This window comes from Lutzomyia longipalpis, chromosome 4 (genome assembly GCF_024334085.1).
Source record: "Lutzomyia longipalpis isolate SR_M1_2022 chromosome 4, ASM2433408v1".
NCBI classification, from domain to species: Eukaryota; Metazoa; Arthropoda; class Insecta; order Diptera; family Psychodidae; genus Lutzomyia; species Lutzomyia longipalpis.
The window spans coordinates 6,428,814-6,450,341 of record NC_074710.1 but is presented as its reverse complement, the minus strand read 5'-3'; the positions used below and the strand labels follow the sequence as shown (position 1 = coordinate 6,450,341).

The window sequence follows — 21,528 nt, the reverse complement described above, 5'->3', positions numbered from 1 at the left end:
ATCGTTAAGAATTGAAATTTCAGCAAAACAAGTAAAACAAAACCATCAGAATTTTCCTTTTTTTATCCTTTCTCAAAATTCTTCAAACTCTGCTTTCAAAAAGAAAAATAAACTAACTTTTGATTCATTCTCATTTTATTTATTTTTATAAAATGTCAACCCCTTTCGTTTGGAAAAACAAAACCCCCGGAAAATAAAAGGTTTTCATTACAAAAAAAAGACAACAACCCCCAATGGCAAAGGTGTGGGGGTTGCTTAAAAAAAAAGAGAATAAAAATGAATAAAATGTTTTAAAAATTGGTCCTCAGGGATGGATAGGCCAATGTTGCTGGACCCCCAGTTCTTGATAACCTGCCGGTTACTCCATAATGGCGCATGTGTCGTGTTGGGCAAAATAGAGAACCTTCGGAATGGGGAAACCATTGAAGGGGCTCGCGATGGCAATGGTGTAAGCACCCATATTGGGGAAGAGTATGGCATCACCAATTGCGAGATTTGGCAATTGCAAATTGTCGCAAATCTTATCCAAACCATCGCACGAAGGGCCCCAGATGGAGCACTTCACCAATGGTTGAGCTTCTGCTGCTGCTGCCTCCTCATCTGCCGCTTTACGCGCCAGGACATGCGGTGTGACCACCTGATGATCGTACAGGATGCAATTGAAAGACCCATAGACGCCATCATTGACAAAGAACTTCACATGCGCCACATTCCCATCGGATTCCAAATGTTCATTCTTCGAGTGCACCGTCACCCCAATGGTGTACGCCGAGGAGACAAAGTACCTTCCGGGTTCAGCAATAACCTCCACAAAATCCCCTCCTTCAGCCCCCACTTCCGGGAAGTAATCATCAAGTGCTGCATTCACAACGTCCGCAATGACCCCAATGTCCGTCCCCGTGTCCCCCGGGAAGCCACCACCAATGTCCAGGAGGGACATTCGGTAGCCCAAAGTACGGGCATAGTCAAAGAGCTCACGTGCCTGGGCAATGGCTTTCCTGTAGACCGGTGGATCACGGCATCCACTGCCCACGTGGAAACTAATCCCTGCAACGGACATACCGAGATTCTTCGCATTAACAAGCAGCAGTGGTGCCTCCACTTTGGGATCACACCCAAATTTATCCCCCAACGGACACTGAGCCTTCTTTGCATCGCAACGAATGCGTAAAACAAGTCTGGAATGAACGGAAAAAAATGAATGAAAAAAGAATTTTTCAAATTTTCTTTTAAATCTAGTAGTCGTAGAACAGCAGTTATTAAATTCAAAATTGGAACTTCTGACAGGTTTTTTTTTGCAAAATTCTAACCTTTGAAGTTTCTTTTTCGATATTTCATCAAGTTCTCAAACTTACTTAACTTTTAACGTTAAAAATTCTATAAGTTTTATGTTTGATTAACCCTTTCGCGTCTCTTGTGTCGTACATAGACAAAAGCAAGAAATATTAGATTTTTCCGAATTTTAATGAATTAAGCGTTGAATTTGTACCATTTTGGGCTAAACAAGTCGTTTCCACTTAGAAATATCAGAAATGTTCTCTGGGATCATCCATAGAATAAAAAATAGTGATAAAAGAAAAGCGCATGTTTCAATGTTTCACGTAGACGCTAAAGTTAAAAGACATTCGCGTCCATATGAAACATGAAAATATTGAAACATTCATTCTTTGTATCACGAGTAACGATATTTATTCAATGGATGCTCTCTGAGGACACTTTTTTTTAAATGTCTTTTTTAGCTTCTAACCTTTCACGTTTTGATCAGCATATGACCCAATGGATGCAAAAGGGGTATATACGCATATAGAGCATATGCTGTAGTGCTTTAATCAATGATCATTATTTAACACTTGAAGGATCGAGGTTTCTAACCTCAAAAGTTTGACTTCAATTTTTTCTCAAGAGAAAATGTTTTTTCTAAGTTTTCTTTCAACGAAATTAAATTAATGCAACTTCCCTATACACAGATGTAGAATTTATCACGAAATATTAAATATTAAAGTCGATTTGATGCTTAAGCTTTATTTTAAAGGAAAAGTTTTTTTTTGAAGTGCAAAAAGCAGCGATTTTGCTGTAAGTCTTTAATGATTTTTGTGCAATTAATCCTATGTAGAAAATAAAGTTTTTATCTCTCCATTGTTTTTCTCCTAAATTCCTACATATTTTATTTAATTGTTGCGGTTACTTAAAATTAATTTAAATTAGTTCATGTCGTGAAGAAAAATGAATAAACTCCTTCAGAAGTATTTGAAAAAAAAATTAAATAACGAATTACATTCTTGTGTAAATTAATCAAATAATTAATGGAAACACGAATAACATAAAACATCCTCATAAAATAATTTCTTGGCAACAGATTCAGCATGAAAAAAAAAACTTAATTTCGTGAAAAAAGCAATAAATCTTCTTATCGCACACCAACTGCTAATAAACTCTCATATTGTGGCTTATATACTCGTGAATTGGTCTAGTCTAAAAATTTTCCGCCACAATAAAAAAAAGAACGTGCGACAATTTTTCAGTCTTATCAGTCGATGGGAAAAAAAAAGTGAAAAACTTACTGTGCATCGGGGTAAATTTGGCGAATCTTCTCGAGCTCAACGGTGGAATCGAATGTCATGAGGCGCGTATTGGTGGCAGCGGCGTGGCGAATGTGCGACGCGGGTTTCGCCGGATTGGCAAAGATAATCCTGTCGGGGGTGACGCCATGCTTGAGGACGGCATTAATTTCGGCGCGTGAGGCACAATCGAAGCCCGCACCGAGACGCGCCAGCAGCCGGATGACGTTGTCGTCGTCGTTGCACTTGACGGCGTAGAAGGGGCGCACGCGGGGCATCTTTGTGCACCAATTGACAAACTTGTGCGCCACATCGGTGAGATTGCACACGAAGAGCGCCTCATCCTGGCCCCCATCGAGCTCGTACAGCTTCTCCCGGAAGATCCGCTCAGCGTCAAAGGGCCCTTCAAACAGGCTGATCTCACTGTTTTCCAGTTGCAGCTTCATTTTCTCTTTTCTTCTCTTTCCTTTCTTTTCTTTACAGGCACGAAAACTTCCTTCTTCTTCTCACGTTCACAGACTTAATTTTTTTCTTTAAATCTTCTTCACACCAACTTTTACGTGCTGATGTTTCGTCCTTCTTTACTTATCTTTATCTCGATTTTTCTTTAAATCCTTTTCTTATTTTCTTGTTTTAAGCACAGAAAAGCCTTTTCAATGAGCTGAGAAAATTCCTTTTGACGCCTTTAGTGGCAGTTTGATGATTTATAAAACACAATTCTTTTTTTCAATACGGAATCCACCTTACCACGGTGGTTCGCCGTTCAATTTCAGCTGCCACGTGATGAAGAATAGGCCAGAGCCCTCAGTTAAGAAGGGCAACTGACCCTTCAAAGAAACCTACAAGGGAAAAGAGAAAGAAAAATTAAGTAATTTAAATTTCCCATTTCAGCTTTAATTCAGTTTTGAATTTTTATTTTTTAAATTGATTTTCTCAACGGGCATGATCTAGTTAAAAGCAATGTTATTAAAGACTTGTTTATTGCTCCCTTTCATATCGCTTTATGCTCATTTTTCATTGAATAACATTCATCACAGTGAGTCAGAGAATGTGTGGTCAGAATGCTCACAGAGAAATCTATGTTGAAAAATATTTACTTTATTGCATTTCACAAGAGAATTATCACCCCTTGCTCGGGGGAGATAGCTTTAAATCTGACGCGTGGGCTATTTAATTTAATTGTTTTTTTTTATCATTTTTGGTGTGGATTATTCAAGTCAACTATGCACTGAAGCTACACCTAGTAGAAATGTAGACTCGTGAGAGAATTAACCAATAAAAGCTCTCCTTCAATCAAGGAACCAATCAGATCTTTCAAATCTTTTAGGGGCGTAGTTAGAAATATTCAAGAGGGCGTTTATAGAAATTAATTTTATTGAAAATTAATTCTAACGTTCTAACGAAATTCCAACATTTCCCTTCCTTTTTTCAACGTCTGATTATTCCAATTTAAAACGTTTAACAAATGCAATTACTTTTCCAACATTTGACGTTTCTTTTTAACATTTGACATTTTTTCTAACATTTGACATTTCTTTTCTAGAGCTTGACATTTATTTTAACAATTTGACCAAACTTACTTACACTTTTGCCAAAACTACCGACAAAAAGGATTATTCCCTTAAATTAGCAGCTTTTTTCATTTCATCACTTCCTACACTTTAGGTTTAGTTCCTGAACTTTGAAAATTATTCTAACGTCATTTACGATTCATTTCTAGAGTCTAGCGTTTTATTTATAACGTTTGAATGATAAAACATTTTTAAAATCATGTAATTTTTAGCAAAAAACCTGAACTTCCTTAACGTTAAGGCCACTGAATTCTTCTTCTTATTTTATGAAATTTCAAGAAAAGACTTTAGGCTTTGATTTAATTGTGCTGCAATAAACTAATCTCCACCACAGCTCGATATAAACTAATGGAGCACAGAGCCCCCAGCCGCACACAGTATCGGCTGCTGCGGCTTGATTTGATAAGTGCCTCGGCGGCGGCGGCTTGAAAAATAAAAAAAAATCCGAGCCTCGGCTGCTGCGGCTTGATTTGATATGAGCTTCGGCTGCTGCGGCTTGGAAAAAAAATTTTTTTTTCGAGCCTCGGCGGCGGTGGCTTAAAAAATCGGCTCGGCTGCTGACTCAAGCGGCTTGAAATTTCGGCGCATTATAATTTACTGGATTATTTAAGCCCATTAAAAAGAATCCCTTGGGACTGTTTTAAGGAAAAGCGTCCAAGTAAAATGACATGAAAATTTTGTTTACATTTATGCGCGCCATATAGATTTTTAATAAGAAGAAATCGATAATTTTACTTTTCATATTTTCCAATACAAATTGAGTTGAAAAAGTGGAAAATTCCCGAATTTTCTTATCTTTTATGAATATTTTCCACAGATTTGACCATTTCGCTTTATTTATTTGGGAAATAAGTATGATATTTTGAGCTTTTTCTAAACCCTTAAGTGACTTTTTTAACCCCGGTGTTCCCTATTATTTTTTTATTTCGATATTCTGATTTGAAAGAAAATGTTTCAAATCACAAGGAATTATAATGGCCGGTATAATATTTCTTAAGAATTAATTAATTAAAAAAGATTTTATGTGATTTATTGCCCTTTTTAGTGTTTAGTGCGCTTAGGGTAAGATTTTAGTATTTTCATTATGAAAATTCTTTTATTTATTAGAGCGAATTAAATAAACATAATTAATTATCTAATTAAACTTGTCAAAAATCGGCAAAAGAAAAAAGAAGAAAAAAACAATGTGAAAAAAAAATTTCATTGACAAGATTTGATCCCGAGGCCAAAAGCTATAAAACCACTACGCTATACGTCATCTAGGCGACCGATACTGGCGTATGAGCAAAAGTCCCATATGAAGTTTTACACACCACGCTTGCAGCAGGAAGGAGCAAATACACACATATGTAGCATGCGTACATGTGTGAGTACTCACCGGCGTACGCAGCAATAAGATAAATAAATTCTCCAGAGATTTATGTTGCAGTTTTTTGTGTATGAAAATTGTGTGTGAAAATTACCGAGAAAATTACAGTTACTCGAAGATATCAATAAAGGAAAACTTATTTTTCCTGACCAAGAAAATGATTCGGTTGCTATGAAATTTTCAAAAAGGAAGTCTTTTACATAATATAAAATGTTTTTTTTGTAAATAAGTGTATGAATATTTCAGTGAGATTTTCATGGAAATTTTGTGAAAATTCATAACATCGAAGAGGATAAAAGTCACGAAGTAGGAAAATTCCTTCATATTTTGAGAAAGAAAATTATCAAATCCGCGGAAAAGGACTACAAAAGACAAGAGTACATATTTTCTTATCAAACTTTCCTTGATACCTCCTTGGTTAAGAAATAATTTTGTTCGAATTTGATTAATTTGCTTAGAATTAATATTGCGAAAGGTTCGGCGGCTTGATTTTTTTTTCAACAAAACCTCGGCGGCTTGAATTTTTTTTTGGCAAAGCCTCGGCGGCGGCGGCTTGAATTTTTTTTTATTTTGCAAAGCCTCGGCGGCGGCGGCTTGAAAATCGGCTCGGCTGCCGGCTCAAGCGGCTTGAAATTTCGGCGGCTGGGGGCTCTGGCACACAGAACTGTAGGTATACTACAAAGATTTTCTGAATGAGCTACGTAGAAATTAAAGACTAAATGGACTAAATGACTTAACTAATAATCTCCATCAGTAGTAAAAAATAAGATTTCAAATACTCTATTAAACGCTTTTTTTTCTTCCACAAAAAATTCATCTTTCTTAGGAATTTTGTAATTTATCTGCCATTAAACTATTTATTTAAAAAATCTTTTTGTTTTCAAGCACATTTATAGTCATCTTACAATTAATTCCAGTTTATTTTATGTAAAAAAAATTTATTGCCATCATACTCTTCCGGTAGTTTTGTTTAATTTGTAGAAAAGAAGGTAAAAAAATGTCTATTAAATCTATTTATTTTCGCACATTTTATTTATTATGTCTAAGAAACTTAATTAAAATTAAATTTAGCAGTATCACATGATTACGTAGTAAGAAACGGATGTTTCTGCTAAAACGTATGGTCAATCGGGTAGTATTTTTTTAATACTATATCCTATACTTTGCTAAATTATTTTAATTTCTTTAAAATCTTTGAAAATTATCGAATTCTTAAGATTGATAAAAGAATTAAATTAACAATAAATATTTAAACTTAATGAAGTATTTATAAACATATTTTATAAGCTTATCTGGGTAAAAAAAAACGTGAAAAAATGTAATAAATTCAACAATATAGTCCATTTAATTTATGAAAGAAAGATAATTCAAAAAATTATCTCAATTTTTTATGATTTCCTTCTTAAAAGAGAATATTCATGTAATTTGGAGCATTCGAGAGAGACAAAATTCATGTGACTTTATCGCCAAAAGGGCGCCTTTTTGTGGCTTTTTCTTACTTGAAATTCCTTATCAATTTGAAATGGAGCTCAAACTACTTGAATAAACATTTTATAATACAGCTCTGTTGAAGTTATTGAAACTCAATAACATTTGTTGAGAATATAAGCTGAATTAACAGGAATTGAAAAAGAATCGAAAATATTGATAAAATTCTTTTAATTCTAATTCTTTTCTTTAAATTTTTAGAGAATTTTTATTTAAAATTATCTCACCAAGTGATGAATTTTTTTAAAAGAACTTTCCACTAAATTCTCCTCACAGCACAAATTCCTTCTACTTCACGAACTAAACGTTCAATCTTCCGAGAGATCACTCATAAAACTGAGAGATCTCCACCACCTGATCACACTGAAAAGCTCCAAAAACCCTCAAAGTGTGAGTAAACTGCTAACACACAAAGCAATCTCGGGGGAGAGATCACTTCACGATCTCTGCTCTATTATGGAGGGGACAAAGATCACTTTTTTGGAACTTTGATCATGATCTTACAGAGACATTTTCAATAGATTTTCGTTAATTCTAGAGCAACTCATCACAGGAGTTTATTCATATAGATTCATTTTAAATTATTTCAACGAATTTAACGGCTTAAAAAACGAATTTAAAAAGTTTTCTTTTCACTCACCTGATCGGGAATTCTCGAAATTTTTGGAATTGTTGAAAAAAATACTCTCCCATCCAACAAAACGTCCGGAATATCACTTTGGAAGCTCAGTATGTTGATTGCCTGGTGGGCTCACAGATAAATCCAGGAGGATCGAGAAGCACTGAAAATGTGTAAAAATCCAGAAAGGTTCGCGTCAAAAATGGGATGATCTTCGAACTTTGATCACGATCAGGGGAGAAAGGCCAGTCAGTAGTACTGTGTGAATGCCAAGAAAGCCACAAGAAGACTGGTGTAGGGGGAAAATTCGAGTTGTGACCAGGCTGATAGTGAGATTCCAGAGCATTGGGTGACGTCAATATATGGGTTCCAGGCCTACAGTCGACAACCCCACAGGGTATTGTTGTCTCTTTCTACAGATTTAACCCTTTGAGGACAGACTTTTAATTTTTTTTTCAAATACTAATAAGATTATATAAACAAAAAGTTCTAGATTAATTTCTAATATTTAAATAAAAATTTTTATTTTGCAAAAAGAATCAATTTTTTCTTTAATGTCTTATATACGTAGGGGAGACCGGGGTTAAAAAAGTCACTTAAGGGTTTAGAAAAAGCTCAAAATATCATATTTCCCAAACAGATAAAGCGAAATGTATAGCTCATTTCTTTAGGAAATTTACTGCCCTACAACTCGTTCTCAGATCATTTTGTTCTATCTAGCTAGGAAATATGATATTTTAAGCTTTTTCCAAACCCATAAGTGACTATATTAGCCCCGGTCTCCCCTAATAATTTCTTGATCCGGAAGCTTTTATTTGCACATTCCGGAAGACAAAAATTGAATAATTAGAAAGCTCTTGATATCCTAATGATAATAAATTATTTGATATCATTTCGGTCAAAAAAACCATAAAAAATTGAAAATTATGCTCAAATTTCAAAATTTCTCACCACATTTCTTTGAGAAAGATGAGGGCGCTGATTGTCGTAAATTTTATAACAATTGAAGGCAAATCAAAGCAGGAAATATTTTTCACTCTACTTTAGTTTTAATACTGGAGGTCCAAAACTCCTTTCTTCAAGATTTGACCTTAATTTTCTCAGTAGAGGAAAACGTTTTTCAAAATTTTCTTTTAATCTGAAGTAATCGAATTTCCCTACACAAAGATGTAGAATTTATCACAATAAATCTGTTAGATTAGATTCTGTGACGTTTTAAAAATAATCAAACTGGCAGCGAGTACCAGTTTTGTCCTCCAAGTATTAAAATCTACCTTCAATTTTTAAAATGACAATTAGCGCTCTCATTTCTCGTTATGGTGGTGATTTCAGGAAGCTTTTAGCATTTTACAGTAAACCAACATTTAAACAAAAATTGATTGTTTTTTAGTTTTTATTGATTATTTTTCTAATTAAAATCCAAATAAGTACACAACATTGAAACTTTTGGATTAAAATCAATTATAAAGTTAAACGAAAAAGTGATCTTGAGAGTTTTTAAGAAGAAAACCTCCTCAATTTTCCGTTAAAAAATTCTTTTCAAATCAAAGAAACCTAAAAAGTTAATTTTACTAAATTCTGTTATTTTGGATATTTTTTTGGCAAATTGAGGAGTCAAGACTATTAAAATTTTTATATTTTAATAATACTTTTGACTCTCCTTCAATAATTTTCCTGATATTCCACTGTTTTCTCATTAAATACCCTTTAAAATCCCCTTCAATCATAGTAGTCTTCAAAGGGTTAATTTGTCTTTTTCTTCTGAAGCCTCAATGCCCAATTTTTGGGTGACTCATGCTGTGCAAAAGGGATTAAAAAGGTGCTTTTTTTCTCTACCACCTGCTGCGGGTAGGTATCCCCTACCTTGATGGATTATGAGGAAGAGATCTTGAAAACTTTTTGCAATTTATTTTTACACCCAAAATCTTTATTTTCTTCCAATCCTTTCAGACAATTTTTACCTCTTTGCGAAGACAAAATCAGTAAACGACTGCTAAGAATAATCAGGGCAAAATCCACAAGACAAGTTTTCTCTATTTTCTTTGTGCAATTATGGGAAAATCCCATGAAAACCCTTAAAATTCCAAGAAATTGGGAATGAGTCATGCCCCGATGGAAGGAAAATCTCCCGCCATTACGCAAGAAGTGATGGCGCTGCAGTCGCACAAAAAGTTTCACGCAACATGTGAATGTTTCATGGGCGATGTTTTGGAAGTGATAAGATTTTTCTTTCGAGACTTTCGGGGATTTTCCATGCACGTAAAAGACACCCATCGTGAGGTGAAAAGTGACCATGTATCGTCTCAATTGGCATCTTAAGTGCCTCAAGCAGCTGACGGGGTACGTCCGACCGGTCAATAATGCGGGAATATTGGGGTATGCCACGAAGAAGAATGCTGCGGATGATGTGACAGCCACAGCAGGGGAGAAAGTGGACAAAGGGCAGAAGAATCAGGATAAATTGAAGCCCAAGATTACCCTCCTTGGCCCAGATAGTTCCACGACAATTGTAACACTCGAGGAGGCACAGAAAATCTCCAAGAGGCGCGAAATGAAGCTCATCAAGGTGATGAACTTTGACACGAAAACCCAGAGACCCACTTACAGGTACGAATTTTCCAGGAGAATTCCCCCGCGAGTGATTGCGGTGCGTGATCACGCTCCTCAGCGTGATTGGGTGGGATTAGGTAATAATTTCGTAATGTGATACTCACGCAGATTGATGACGAATGCTGAATTCAAGGAGGAGCAGCTGAAATCCCACGTTGGCAGTGATTCCGATGAGAAAAATGAACGGAGGTGAGTCAATTCCCGTTGTCACAGCACCACAATGTTCCCCACGAAGGCCACAAAATGCCCAAAAAGCACAGAGGGAGACGCAAAAATGCGAATAATCCCGAAATGGAGGACCGGAAAGGTTGAGAAAACTCACGCCAAAGAGACTTGTTCTATTTCCACAGAGACCCACATGGCACATGTGGCGCTAGTTGGCTGAATGACGATATTTTCCCGCGAAGGCAAAAGAAAATATAGAATTGCGCGGGCGCGCGAAAATTTAAAAATCTTGCTGGGAAATCAATAAATCAATTATTTCTCCAATTTTCTTTCTAATTTTTCTACATTTTGTCGGATTTTTATGTGATTTTATGCGTTTTTTCGGTATTTTTACATAACAGCGTATCCCCGGATAATCCTGCAAGCATAAATTATTTTTTTTTAGTGAGACAGAATGAATTTTGTTTAAAGTTTGAACACTCGAATCACTGGAATCGTTTAAATTCTTCTCAGGCGACGTTTCGATCTTTACGCGTTCCTTCTTCAGGTCCTTCAGAGTTTTCAAAGTTTATTTAATTATTTTATAAAGTAATTATTTTTTTTTAATATTTCAAGTTCTTTAAAGAATATCCAAAGAATTCTTCAAATATTTGAAGAACATTCAAATTTTTAAAAGAAAATTCAAAATACTTTAGCTAAAATTGAAAGAAATAAAGAAATTGTGAGGAATAAGTTTGAACATTCGATTTGTTTTTTTTTTCTTCGACGACGTTTCGTTCTTTACGCGTACCTTCTTCAGCTCCTTCAAAGTTTATTTAAGTATTTTATAAGTTATTAAGTAATCTTTGAAGATCTTGAAATATTTCAAGACTTTTTTAAAGAATATTTAAGGAATTCTTCAAATATTTGAAGAACATTCAACAATCTCAAAATAAAATTCAAAAAATTTGCTAAAATTGATGGAATTTCAAAAAATATTTCAATTCTATGAACGAATTTTCCTTTACATTTCCAGAGACCCCCCAAAGGGGGAGAAACTCCTTCAGGTGAACAATAAAATTGGCGATCATGACCTTCAGGCACGCATAAAGAACGTCACAAAGTGGCTTTCAAAGAATAATCGTGTTGTTGTCGTTATTTCCGGTGCTGGCGCCGATGCCGCTTCCTCCGAGAAGATTTTCCGGGAGATTGAAAATGCAACAAAATCCGCTGGGAAAATTGTCCAGAAACGTGGAAAGGGAAGTGATATTCGCTTCCAAATTAATCCTACCCCGTCTGCCAGGACGGAAGATGACATAAAGGCAGCTAAAATTTCATGACTAGCCCTTCTGATGCTCAAATACTCCATTTGGTCCATTATTCTGTATCATTTCCTCATCCGATGATGCGTCCAATGAAGCCAGAAAAACATTTTATCCATTTTATTTTATTATCTCTAAACTAGATTTGTTTTTTTTATTAAATTGTACATTTTCTTTGGGGAATAGCTCAGGAAATTTCGAAATAATTCAATAAAATTGACTGAAATTAAATAAGTTTCTTTTTTTTTTGTTAAGAAAATATAAATCTCCATCGTGCACTCTAGGTAGACTCTAGGCTAGAGCACGAAGGTCTATCCAGGCTGTTCAGCCACCTAAGGGACAGGGCATTACATTGCATCGCCTCTCTTCAATGCGATCCATGCAGGGGACTCCGGGAGTGGGATTGATGACATACCGCGTGCGCTGCTGCACGGAAAAACTCCCACAAGTTGCACTACAGGGTGACCAATTGCTCCACACGGAGTAGGTGCAGGGATCCTGTGACGTATTGCACGGCACGTCACAACGTTCGTACCGCACAAGTTTCCTCGGGCAGGGTTTCCCCCCATTTTGGGGCATTCGCAGAATCCTGCGTGTCTTTATGCGATGCCCATAGCCGCATGTTACATTGCACGGTCCACGCTCCCAGTGGGATACTTTGCAATCTCGCGGTGTTTCAGCACGCTTCTGATCCCTTATGGGGATACTACTGATTGCCTGATACCCTTGGGGTTCTTCCTGAATATCATGGGAGGGTTTGCACGACGTCATGCAATCCTCGCGGGATTCAAAGTTATTCTCATTCCCATCGCATCCCGTGTAGGCGAAGACAGCACATTCCCCTCGACGGTAGTCGTAGAACCAACGATTCCGGATGGTTTTGCACGACCCTGGAGTTGGTGGGAGGAGGCACCGCGCTGGGACATCATCACATGCCGGCTGATTCTGTCCACACATCACTATTTCCAGCATTGATTCCCCATAGCAGGGATCATCGGGTTCCAGGCATAAGATCTCATTGCAATTCTCATCTTCCTGCTGCTCCGCCGCCGCTGGATCTTCTTCTTCAGGCTCCTCCATTGGGTTGGTGTTGAATCCCGAATCGTACGGATCCTCAATGGGTTCCAGAGGGGGTTTACGATTGAAGAAATCAATTGCCTTACTCTGAACATCCATTGGGTCAATACCCCGACGAATGGGATAGCGATAGCGCATCCTTCGCCCTAGGCCACAGGATGTATTGCAGGGGCTAAATTGTGACCATGGAACCATTTTGCATTCCCTATTCTCACGTTCTCGTCCCACTTCCGGACGCTGACGCGGCCGGAAGGCAAAATTATCTTCTTCCTCCTCCTCATCTTCATCCAAATCCCCCCCATCTATGGGGTATCCTCCACGTGGTGGTGGTGCATATTCATCATCAATGTCTCCGGAACAATTCCTCCCGAGACATTCAACCGTCTGCTCAAGCTGGGGCGGATTTGGGGATGCTTTCTGGCATTTTTTCATTGCACTCCTCACCACGTAGGTACGTGTGCGTGTTCGCACCCCTTTCCCACATGCATTGCTGCACTCACTCCACTCCGACCAATCCGTCAGGGCACAATCGGGGAAGACTTCATTGGTACTTTCGGGTTGATTTGGTTGGAATTCCCCACCACCGCCAAGGCGACAGTGACGCTCCGTGCCGTAGCACGTGCCACTTTGCTGCAACTTCCGGTTGCAGCGATTCTGACTGGCTGCAATGGGATTAATGTAGTTCCTCTGCCGGAATCTCTCACCTCTCCCACAGGAGACAGAACACGTACTCCATGTACTCCAGGGAGTTGTTTCGCATGCCCTAGACCCCCCGCCGAATGCCCCAAAATCCTCCTCACTTGTTGCTTCGCAATTCTTATCGTAGAGTCTCTGCCGGGAGATGTGTATCCTCGCCATTGCCTTCATTTCCCCCCCACTTGGATCATAGAATGGCGATCGCGGATCATTCGGGAAATTTGATTTAATCCTCCGAATAACATCACGTGGATTTGTTGGTTGATCCGGAGACGTATATGATGGACCACTATCCGTCCCCGCATCCCATGGGTACAAATTCAAAACTTTATTCTCAATCCACGAACAATTAGGCAAGCAAAGCTCCAACCCAGAAACCCCCACAATCCAATCAGGCGAGGGATCAATCATCGATACCATGGAGACAAGATGATGACGAGCATCAACGCGGAAGACAGCAAAGGTTTTTCCCGTAACGTTCGGATAGGAAATCCCCCGTGCCTTGATGATTGTTCGAATATTCTCACTTTGTGCCTTCAGCTCACCCTCCAGCATCCGCGTAGAACCATGTTCAGCCACCTGCTGCAGCCCCTCACTTGCCTGCTGCCCATACTCCCAGAATCTGTAGTCAGCCGTATGGGAGGCACCAATGATGTCACTGAAGCGCGTCAGCCAGCGATTTGAGGGGAAATCCTTCGGGTGCGTATGCCTGGACCACAATCCCTCGAAAGTCAACTCATACTTTGCCTCCTGGCACGCACAGCAGGGATCCTCAATGATGGGCTGCACATCAATGGTATCCTGCTCATCTTCACAGAACATCTTACTTAATGGACCATCATCCATGTACCAAACATCCCGATGCTCAATCACCGTAGCCCTGAAGACGACACATCCACTTCCCGGTGGAGGAGCTGTCCACAAGACCTAGAGAATTGATTAGAGGGGATCATCATTGATCATTGAAAAAGGAGTTTATTCACTTTTAGGCATTCTTAGCATGGAAAGTCTTTCGTATTTCACATGAAAAGTATTTAATTTTTTAGTCATAAAAAACGTGAATTTAATATCAATTAAATTGAAAACTTTGTTAAAATGAAATTTCCAAAAATAAAAAAAAATCTTCATAAAATTCTTTAAAAGATTTATAATATATTTTTGCAAGAAAAATAAACATTTTTGCAATATATCTTTGAAAACTTCATAAATCACTCCCCCTTAATAAGTCTTCTTTTAATTTTTTCTACATGACGCAAACCTGCATATGCTCCAATCGTAAGGGAGTTATCACACTTAAGCTCTAAGCGCTTGATGCTTAAGATTTTACATGTGACAAAACGAGAAAAAACAGCATTGTTGTCTCTCTCTTACTCACATAGAGGTTATGATGCTCAAGCACTTGGAGCTTAAGTGTGATAGCCCCGTAAGGAAGCCATCACACTTAAGCTCTAAGCACTTGACGCTTAAGATTTTACATGTGAAAGAAAGAGAAAAAACAGAATTGTCGTCTCTTTCGTACTCACTTAGGGGTTATGATGCGCAAGCACTTGGAGCTTAAGTGTGATCTGACCCGTAAATCTGTTCAAAGCTTTCTAGCTGTGAACTAAAACCGAAGATTTAGGCTTGTAAGAAAATGCTTAAACCGGCAAAATCTCAGGTTCTTGTAGACTGAGGAAGTCAAATGATCTAATATCTTCTTTTTGCCCAAAGAAGCACCATTTTAAAAATTAGCCGCCATTTGCTTTTAAGTTTACTGTTCCAAATGGCGCTTTTTACGTTTTTCTTCTTTATATTCCTTAAGGGACATTCAGGTAAATTTTCAAGACTCCTGCTGAATTTTGCAGCGGATTTACTCATCCAATGACTCTCTGAAGCATATGCATTATCCACAAAACAAACCATGATGGAAATGCGTATATTCTGCAGTCGTTAATCTGACTAATTCATCTTAAGTTCCTGCATATGACCTATACTAATGGCGCCCTGAAGCATATGCTTCCTTCACAAAACAAATAGCTTAAATCGGCTAAAACTGTCTAAGATACAATAAGGACGTAATTCGTCCATGGATTTTATTTAATGATTTTCTTCCACTAAAATGAAGTTAATAAATGAAATGTATAAATTTTCAATATCTTGTTTAATATTCTTCCCAATTATTTAGAACCTCTCAAAATGAATAAATGCCTTTGCAAAATATTAAATAAATCGTCATTGAATGTAATCGTCGTGATCATTACAAATGGCTTTTCTGGGAATTTCATTCACATTATGCGCCATCAAGTACCAAATGAATTAATCTTTTATCTCTCAAATTATTTGCATTTTCTGCAACGGAAAAGTAGGAAAAGCCTTGATCGAGAGAGATCGCGATCATATTCTTTGCAAATTGTCGCATTTGAAAGCAATTTCCCTCCGAAACAGTGCGGATCATTTGATTGCAAATGCGTCAAGATGCCTATAAATAGAACATCCTCCAGACTACTAGAACACTCCACATATTCACTGTGTGATCTTTGATCTTTGTAAAAGTTCTAGAAATTATGATCATTTCGCGATCTCAAGTGCGATCTTTTCTATTATTTTGATTGATTGATATTTTCTTTTTAAAAAAAAAGATAATTTTCATAAAATCTCAATGATCTTTCTTACCTGGATATCAGACTTGGGTAGTGAGCTGGTGTGTGTAACAACATTTGGGCATTTATCACTGAACTTTGCCAAGGTGTCGCCGAGTAGTTGAAAATGCCCCGCAATCCCAATGCCTCCAATATCGCGTATTGGATCGAAGGTTTCCTTCTCAACGGTCAACATAAATCCTGAGAATTTATGCGCCACCCCCATGGATCGAATGCCCGCCAGGGACACCGTGTACATCTCCCCAGGGGTGTACCTTTCGGGATTTCCGGAAATCTTTATGCGATACCTCCCATCTGCGGGTGATTTACTTGCACCCGATCCTTCGGGTACCCTATCGCATCTCCCCACAACACCCACCGGTAGCAGAAGAAGGGCAGCAGTGAGTGTTATGATCACGCCAGCCACTCCATGGCAAATCATTTCCCCGCACGCCTGTTGTGGAGATGAGAAAGTTTTGTGTTTTGTGAGAATCACGTGATAGAATCTTCAGACTCTGGGCACACACGCTCCCTCATTATTCTCTCAGCTTCTGCTGATTCTGCTGCTAAATTGTGGGTAAAGGATAAAATGATAACCAATTGACCTTTTTTTTAACACCACAATCCGGCGCCATGATCAACAGAGCAGCTGAGAATACATGAGAGCGTGCTGGATGAGAAGAGATTTTGCAAATCTTCACTGAGAAAAAAAAACTAATAAGGGGGTATTTATCTGACGAATATTTTAGTTATGAACGCGAATCATTTGAATATTTAGGTAGATCTAAATATTTTAATTCACCATAAACATCCCTTGATAAAAGCCGAATCACACGAAAAAGAATAAAAATAAAAGAAGAGTTAACCCTTTCTGGCTTGAATTTACTACTTTTTAGGGCTGAAAATCAAATAATACTTTTAGGCTTGAATTTAGCACGTTTCGAGTTGAATTTACTACTTTTTAGGCTTAATTTAAATATGTTTTTAAAACATTTTGTGCTTGAAGACTCTGCTTTTTAGGGCTGAAAATCAAGTAATACTTTTAGGCTTGAATTAAGCACGATTCGAGTTGAATTTACTACTTTTTGACTTGAATTTACTACCTTTTGTTCTTTCTAGGTCTGAATGAAATATTTTTTTTTAAGTTTTGTTCCTCAATCTCTGCCTTTTTAGGGACTGAAAAAATATTTTTAGGTTTGAATTAAATATTTCTTATAGGCCAGTAGAATTAGCGGAAAATGACCCCAAACTTTTAAATAATTAGGCCAGTAGAATTAGCGGAAAATGACCCCAAACTTTTAAATAATTTCGGACTAGCCAAATTTTGCACCATTTGATTCATAAAAATATAAGAAATTTTTTAATATTTACGTGCATGTTCTAAAACGTATGCTCATTTCAGAAAATGCGTTTGAAAAATTTTTCATACATTTTTTTTCCATAGAAGCCATTGAAGCCATTGAACGAACATGCGACGTCGCTGAATTTCGTATTCCGCCGAAGTATGATTTGACAGTTGAGAATTTTCGAGTAAATATTTTCATTTTACTGGGGAATTTTTTTGTGAAATAATGTGTGTTTTACTAATTATTTCTGCATTATCTCACGTAGGAAGTACTTTCTTTTAATCCTCGTTATAATCTGTTGAGTGGAAATTGTAAAAACTAAAGTATTTTATGTGGTTTGTGTGAGCAGTTTCTTGGAACACTCCAGTGACGTCACTTGTTCGTTCAATGGCTTTGATGGATTTTATGGGAAAATGTATGGGAATATTTAAACGCATTTTCTGAAACGAGCATAAGTTTTAGAGCATTCTAGTAAGTATAAAAAAGGTTTCTTATAATTCTCTGAATCAAATGGTGCAAAATTTGGTTAGTCCCGATTTATTTGTAGGTAATTTTACATCTCAGCTGGCCTATTAGGCTTCTGTTCCTCAATCTAAGCCAATAATTTCAATCAAATAGACACCCCCTTTGATAAAACAAAAAGAGGTTTAAAAATCTAATTGCACGTGGTTATTTCTATGGAAATTGTTTCTTTTCCCGCATTACTTTATGACTCAAACAAAAATGCATAAACTCCTTTTAAAATAGGATCGTTTGACTTTGAATTTTCTATTCATCTATTTCCGCATTATTGATAAAATTATTTCTTTTTTAATAAAAAAAAAATATTTTTTTTCTGGTTATTCCTCAAAGACAAGAAGCAAGATCGCATGGATTGCCCATTGATTGAGCACCAGCGTGGTCCCAATTGATCTGTTGCTCCACTCAAATGAAAATTCATTCATCAACTTGATCAATTTTAGCAATCTTCCTTCTCAACCACGACGAGCACACTCACAAAAAAAAAATCAATTCCAATTGAAATTCACCAAAACAACTCCCAAAGTGACATGCACTTGACCTTTCCCCGATCTCTCTCTCTCTCTCTCCTAGCTCACTGTGAGGGAATTTTCTGGAGTCTATCTCTCATCTCAACTCAAGTAAAATGAACAATAAACAAGGAACGCATTTTGTTAACGACGTAATTTGTAGAAAATTCTTTTTAATTTTCGCGGAAAAAATAAAATTTATCGGCTTGGAAATGTGAGAAGAATCGGAAGTCCCGCACCGAATGCAGAGCGCAGCTTCCGATGCTCCTCCATCAAGTTGGTTGAATTGAATTACAATTTGTCTCCTCGCGGGCAACACACATGATAATCCCATTATAGCTTTGGAGTATCCCTCGCGCACACAGTATGGCACTCTCTTGTAATTTATCTCAATTGAATTGAATTGAAAATTGCAACAAGCCACACTTACTTCTCTCTTTAGGCGCGATCTCTCTATGGCCTCTCTATCCTCTGTCCTCAATGGGACACAAACACAAAATCTCCTCCCAAATCCTTTTTCCTTCCTTTGTTTTTAGAAGAAGGATTAATCCAAGAATTTGTGCACACAATCACTAACTTTTAAACTCTCGAATATTCTTCACTTTCAAATGAAAACTCTTCCCAATGCGCGGAGGATCTTCCTTTTGGAATTTTAAGTCTGTATCCCACGAAAGTGCGATCGTAACTGAAATGATCGCACAGCATTAATGGGAGGCTGCGTGGTGTAGTGATGATCGTTAAACGGCTCAATGGATGCTTCCAGAGCTGCAGTCAGTGATTGGGGAAGTTGAGAAATGATCTTTTGATCAGGAAAATTGATATTTTAATCAGGAAAATCTTCTAAATGATCGGAAAAATGCTCCATTTGATCAGAAGAACGTTCAATTTGACCATGAGAACGTTTAATTTAATGAGAAAAATATTCTTTTTCGGTCATCCGAAAAAGTAAAACGAAATAGAATGTTTTTCTGAACAAAAAGAAACATTTTATTGAGTAAAATGGAATATTTTCCTGACCAAAAGACAAATTTTCTAGTCAAAAACATTAATCCTCATGGATTTGTGGCAAATATGAAACAAATTCTGAGGTGGAACCACGAAAAATCAATAATTTACTTTGTCAAAGCTTTATCAATACTCATGAAAATTTTAAATAAATTTTTTAAAAAGTAAAACTTATAAAAAATATTGAAAAAGATTGAAATTCATCAAAGTTTATTAATAATTAATTAAACTTTAATACAAAATCATTGATAGGGTTAAGAAAAAATCATAAAAGGATTTTAAAATATTACTTTCTGAAAATCTTTAAATTATTCAAAATTATTTTGCATTTTTTCAAATTCGTTCCAATAAAATTTGCTTTTTATAAAGATTGTTTAATAAATAATCAAATTCGGTTCAAAAACATTTCAAAAACTTAGATGCAAAAAATTAAAGAAGAATGTTTAAAAAGTCATCAAAAAATCATTAAAAAATCTATTTTTAATCCATCAAACTCTTAAAAATTTAATGAAAATCGTGAAAATCAAACAAAATTCGTTCAAAACATTCAAAATCATTTTCAATATTATAGACCAATCACAATTTGATCAAATCGAACAAAATTTGATCTAAATAATCTTAAATTTAAATAAGATTTTCCCAATTTGATCAAATTCATAAAAATATATTTAAAAAAAAATGATGAGATTGATCAGTTTGATCAAAATCGAATATAATTTGATCAAGATCATCCCAATTTGGTCAAACTTGTCAAAATCGACAAAGAAATAATGAAACTGGTCACAAATTAAACAAAATTGAATAAAATTCTTCCAAAATTAATTAAATTCAATAAAAATCTTGCATTTTTTTTGCACAATAAATTCTTTTTAAAAGATTTTATTAACAAAGAAAAACTTCCCGAAGAATGGGAATGTTCCGGAATCATCCTCAAACAGCAGCTTACCTTGATTGAAGTGAATGTGGGATGAAAGCTGTTGCAGAAATCAATCAGAGTTGGATTCACTGTCAGAGTACGCAGAAAGGAGACTCAAACCACCCGTTGAGGCGGGTTTCTTTGCTTCCGGACCTGGAGTTTCTTTCCTTCGAATGAGATTTTGCATTTTGAGACGATTCCCAGTGGCTGGGGGGGCTTTTGGTGGCTCAACTCGGCGTTCTTCGTGCTTCGGAAGTGACTGCTTGGCGAGATCAATTGTCTCCACAACTTCCTCTTGCGCAACAACTTTTGCAGCGGACGATGAGGAGCCAAAGCTGACTGTTTTGATGTATTCCTCATCGAGACGCGCAAGACGTTCTTCCCTCTCCCTGGCTGTCTCTGTTGTATCATACTGCTGGAGCATTTGATCGTAGTCAATTGTCTGTTGTCTCCTATTGAGATCCCGAAGCTCCTCCAGGGATTCCAGCAATTCAATTTCATTCCTTGACTGTTGCGTGCGATTCTCAAGCAATTTCATTGGGTTATTTGCCTCCTCTTCACGCTGTTCTTCCTCCTCCTTCCGTGCCTGCTCCTCCGCTAGCTTGAGAGCCATGAAATTCCTCGTGGCACCCGCTTCAATTTCATAATCAGTGTTCTTTGGGTCTGTCTTGAAGGAAATCTCCTGGAGGCATCGTGTACACTTTATGTAGAATCTGTAGATTCGTATTCCCAGGTACGTCTCATTCTCAACATCCTCCTTCCGGGCATTGAATTTCTTCCCTTTGTAGATGTATTCCCCACATGTGACGCAGCGCATATTGAAGGGGGCCATCAATCGGACAGTGTACTGCCGATTCTTGGCCAGCTTCATTCGCGGAATCTTCGACGGATCGAAGTCCGGTGGGTAGTATTTCTATCCGGAAGAACAAACAAATAAAATCATTTCAGTTTGATTTCTTGAGAGAATTAAATTTTATCTTTCTACTTACATTAAGAACCTTCCGTTCAGACATTTTTCCTGGTTATTTACTCTTCTGGGAGGATCTGGAACAGCGAGAAGCAGGAACTTAGAGAGATTTTCTTATCCACGATTGGAAACGTCAATGCGAAAAGGAGTTTATGCACGCAAGTCAGAAGTTTTCAACTCATTTTATTATTTTT

General features: G+C 37.0%; 5 protein-coding genes across 6 annotated transcripts in view; 1 reads left to right on the top strand and 4 right to left on the bottom strand.

The window, feature by feature from the left end:
- LOC129795849 (alpha-catulin) overlaps window positions 1-21,528 on the bottom strand; it is a 140,868-nt gene that overhangs the window by 65,558 nt on the left and 53,782 nt on the right. The window lies entirely within an intron of this gene.
- LOC129795878 (ornithine decarboxylase 1-like) lies at window positions 118-10,569 on the bottom strand. The gene is made up of 4 exons (XM_055837400.1): window positions 10,320-10,569; window positions 7,627-7,768; window positions 2,562-3,397; window positions 118-1,178 (listed from the first exon to the last, which is right to left on the bottom strand). Exons 3-4 carry the CDS (start codon window positions 3,002-3,004, stop codon window positions 359-361), a joined length of 1,263 nt encoding a protein of 420 aa, XP_055693375.1. The 5' UTR covers window positions 3,005-3,397; window positions 7,627-7,768; window positions 10,320-10,569; the 3' UTR covers window positions 118-358.
- Window positions 9,793-11,912, top strand: LOC129795902 (uncharacterized). Its single transcript, XM_055837449.1, has 3 exons — window positions 9,793-10,212; window positions 10,324-10,404; window positions 11,396-11,912. The coding sequence occupies exons 1-3, from the start codon at window positions 9,899-9,901 to the stop codon at window positions 11,697-11,699; spliced, it is 699 nt and encodes a 232-aa protein (XP_055693424.1). The 5' UTR covers window positions 9,793-9,898; the 3' UTR covers window positions 11,700-11,912.
- LOC129795846 (spondin-1) lies at window positions 11,903-20,512 on the bottom strand. Of its 2 annotated transcripts, none has more exons than XM_055837357.1 (3): window positions 20,398-20,512; window positions 16,107-16,526; window positions 11,903-14,381 (listed from the first exon to the last, which is right to left on the bottom strand). In XM_055837357.1, the coding sequence occupies exons 2-3, from the start codon at window positions 16,512-16,514 to the stop codon at window positions 12,006-12,008; spliced, it is 2,784 nt and encodes a 927-aa protein (XP_055693332.1). In that variant the 5' UTR covers window positions 16,515-16,526; window positions 20,398-20,512; the 3' UTR covers window positions 11,903-12,005. The 2 variants fall into 2 exon arrangements, with proteins under 2 accessions (XP_055693332.1, XP_055693331.1); XM_055837356.1 differs by lacking the exon at window positions 20,398-20,512 and adding an exon at window positions 18,877-19,128.
- On the bottom strand, window positions 20,254-21,491 carry LOC129795894 (splicing factor YJU2). Its single transcript, XM_055837431.1, has 2 exons — window positions 21,357-21,491; window positions 20,254-21,280 (listed from the first exon to the last, which is right to left on the bottom strand). Exons 1-2 carry the CDS (start codon window positions 21,378-21,380, stop codon window positions 20,438-20,440), a joined length of 867 nt encoding a protein of 288 aa, XP_055693406.1. The 5' UTR covers window positions 21,381-21,491; the 3' UTR covers window positions 20,254-20,437.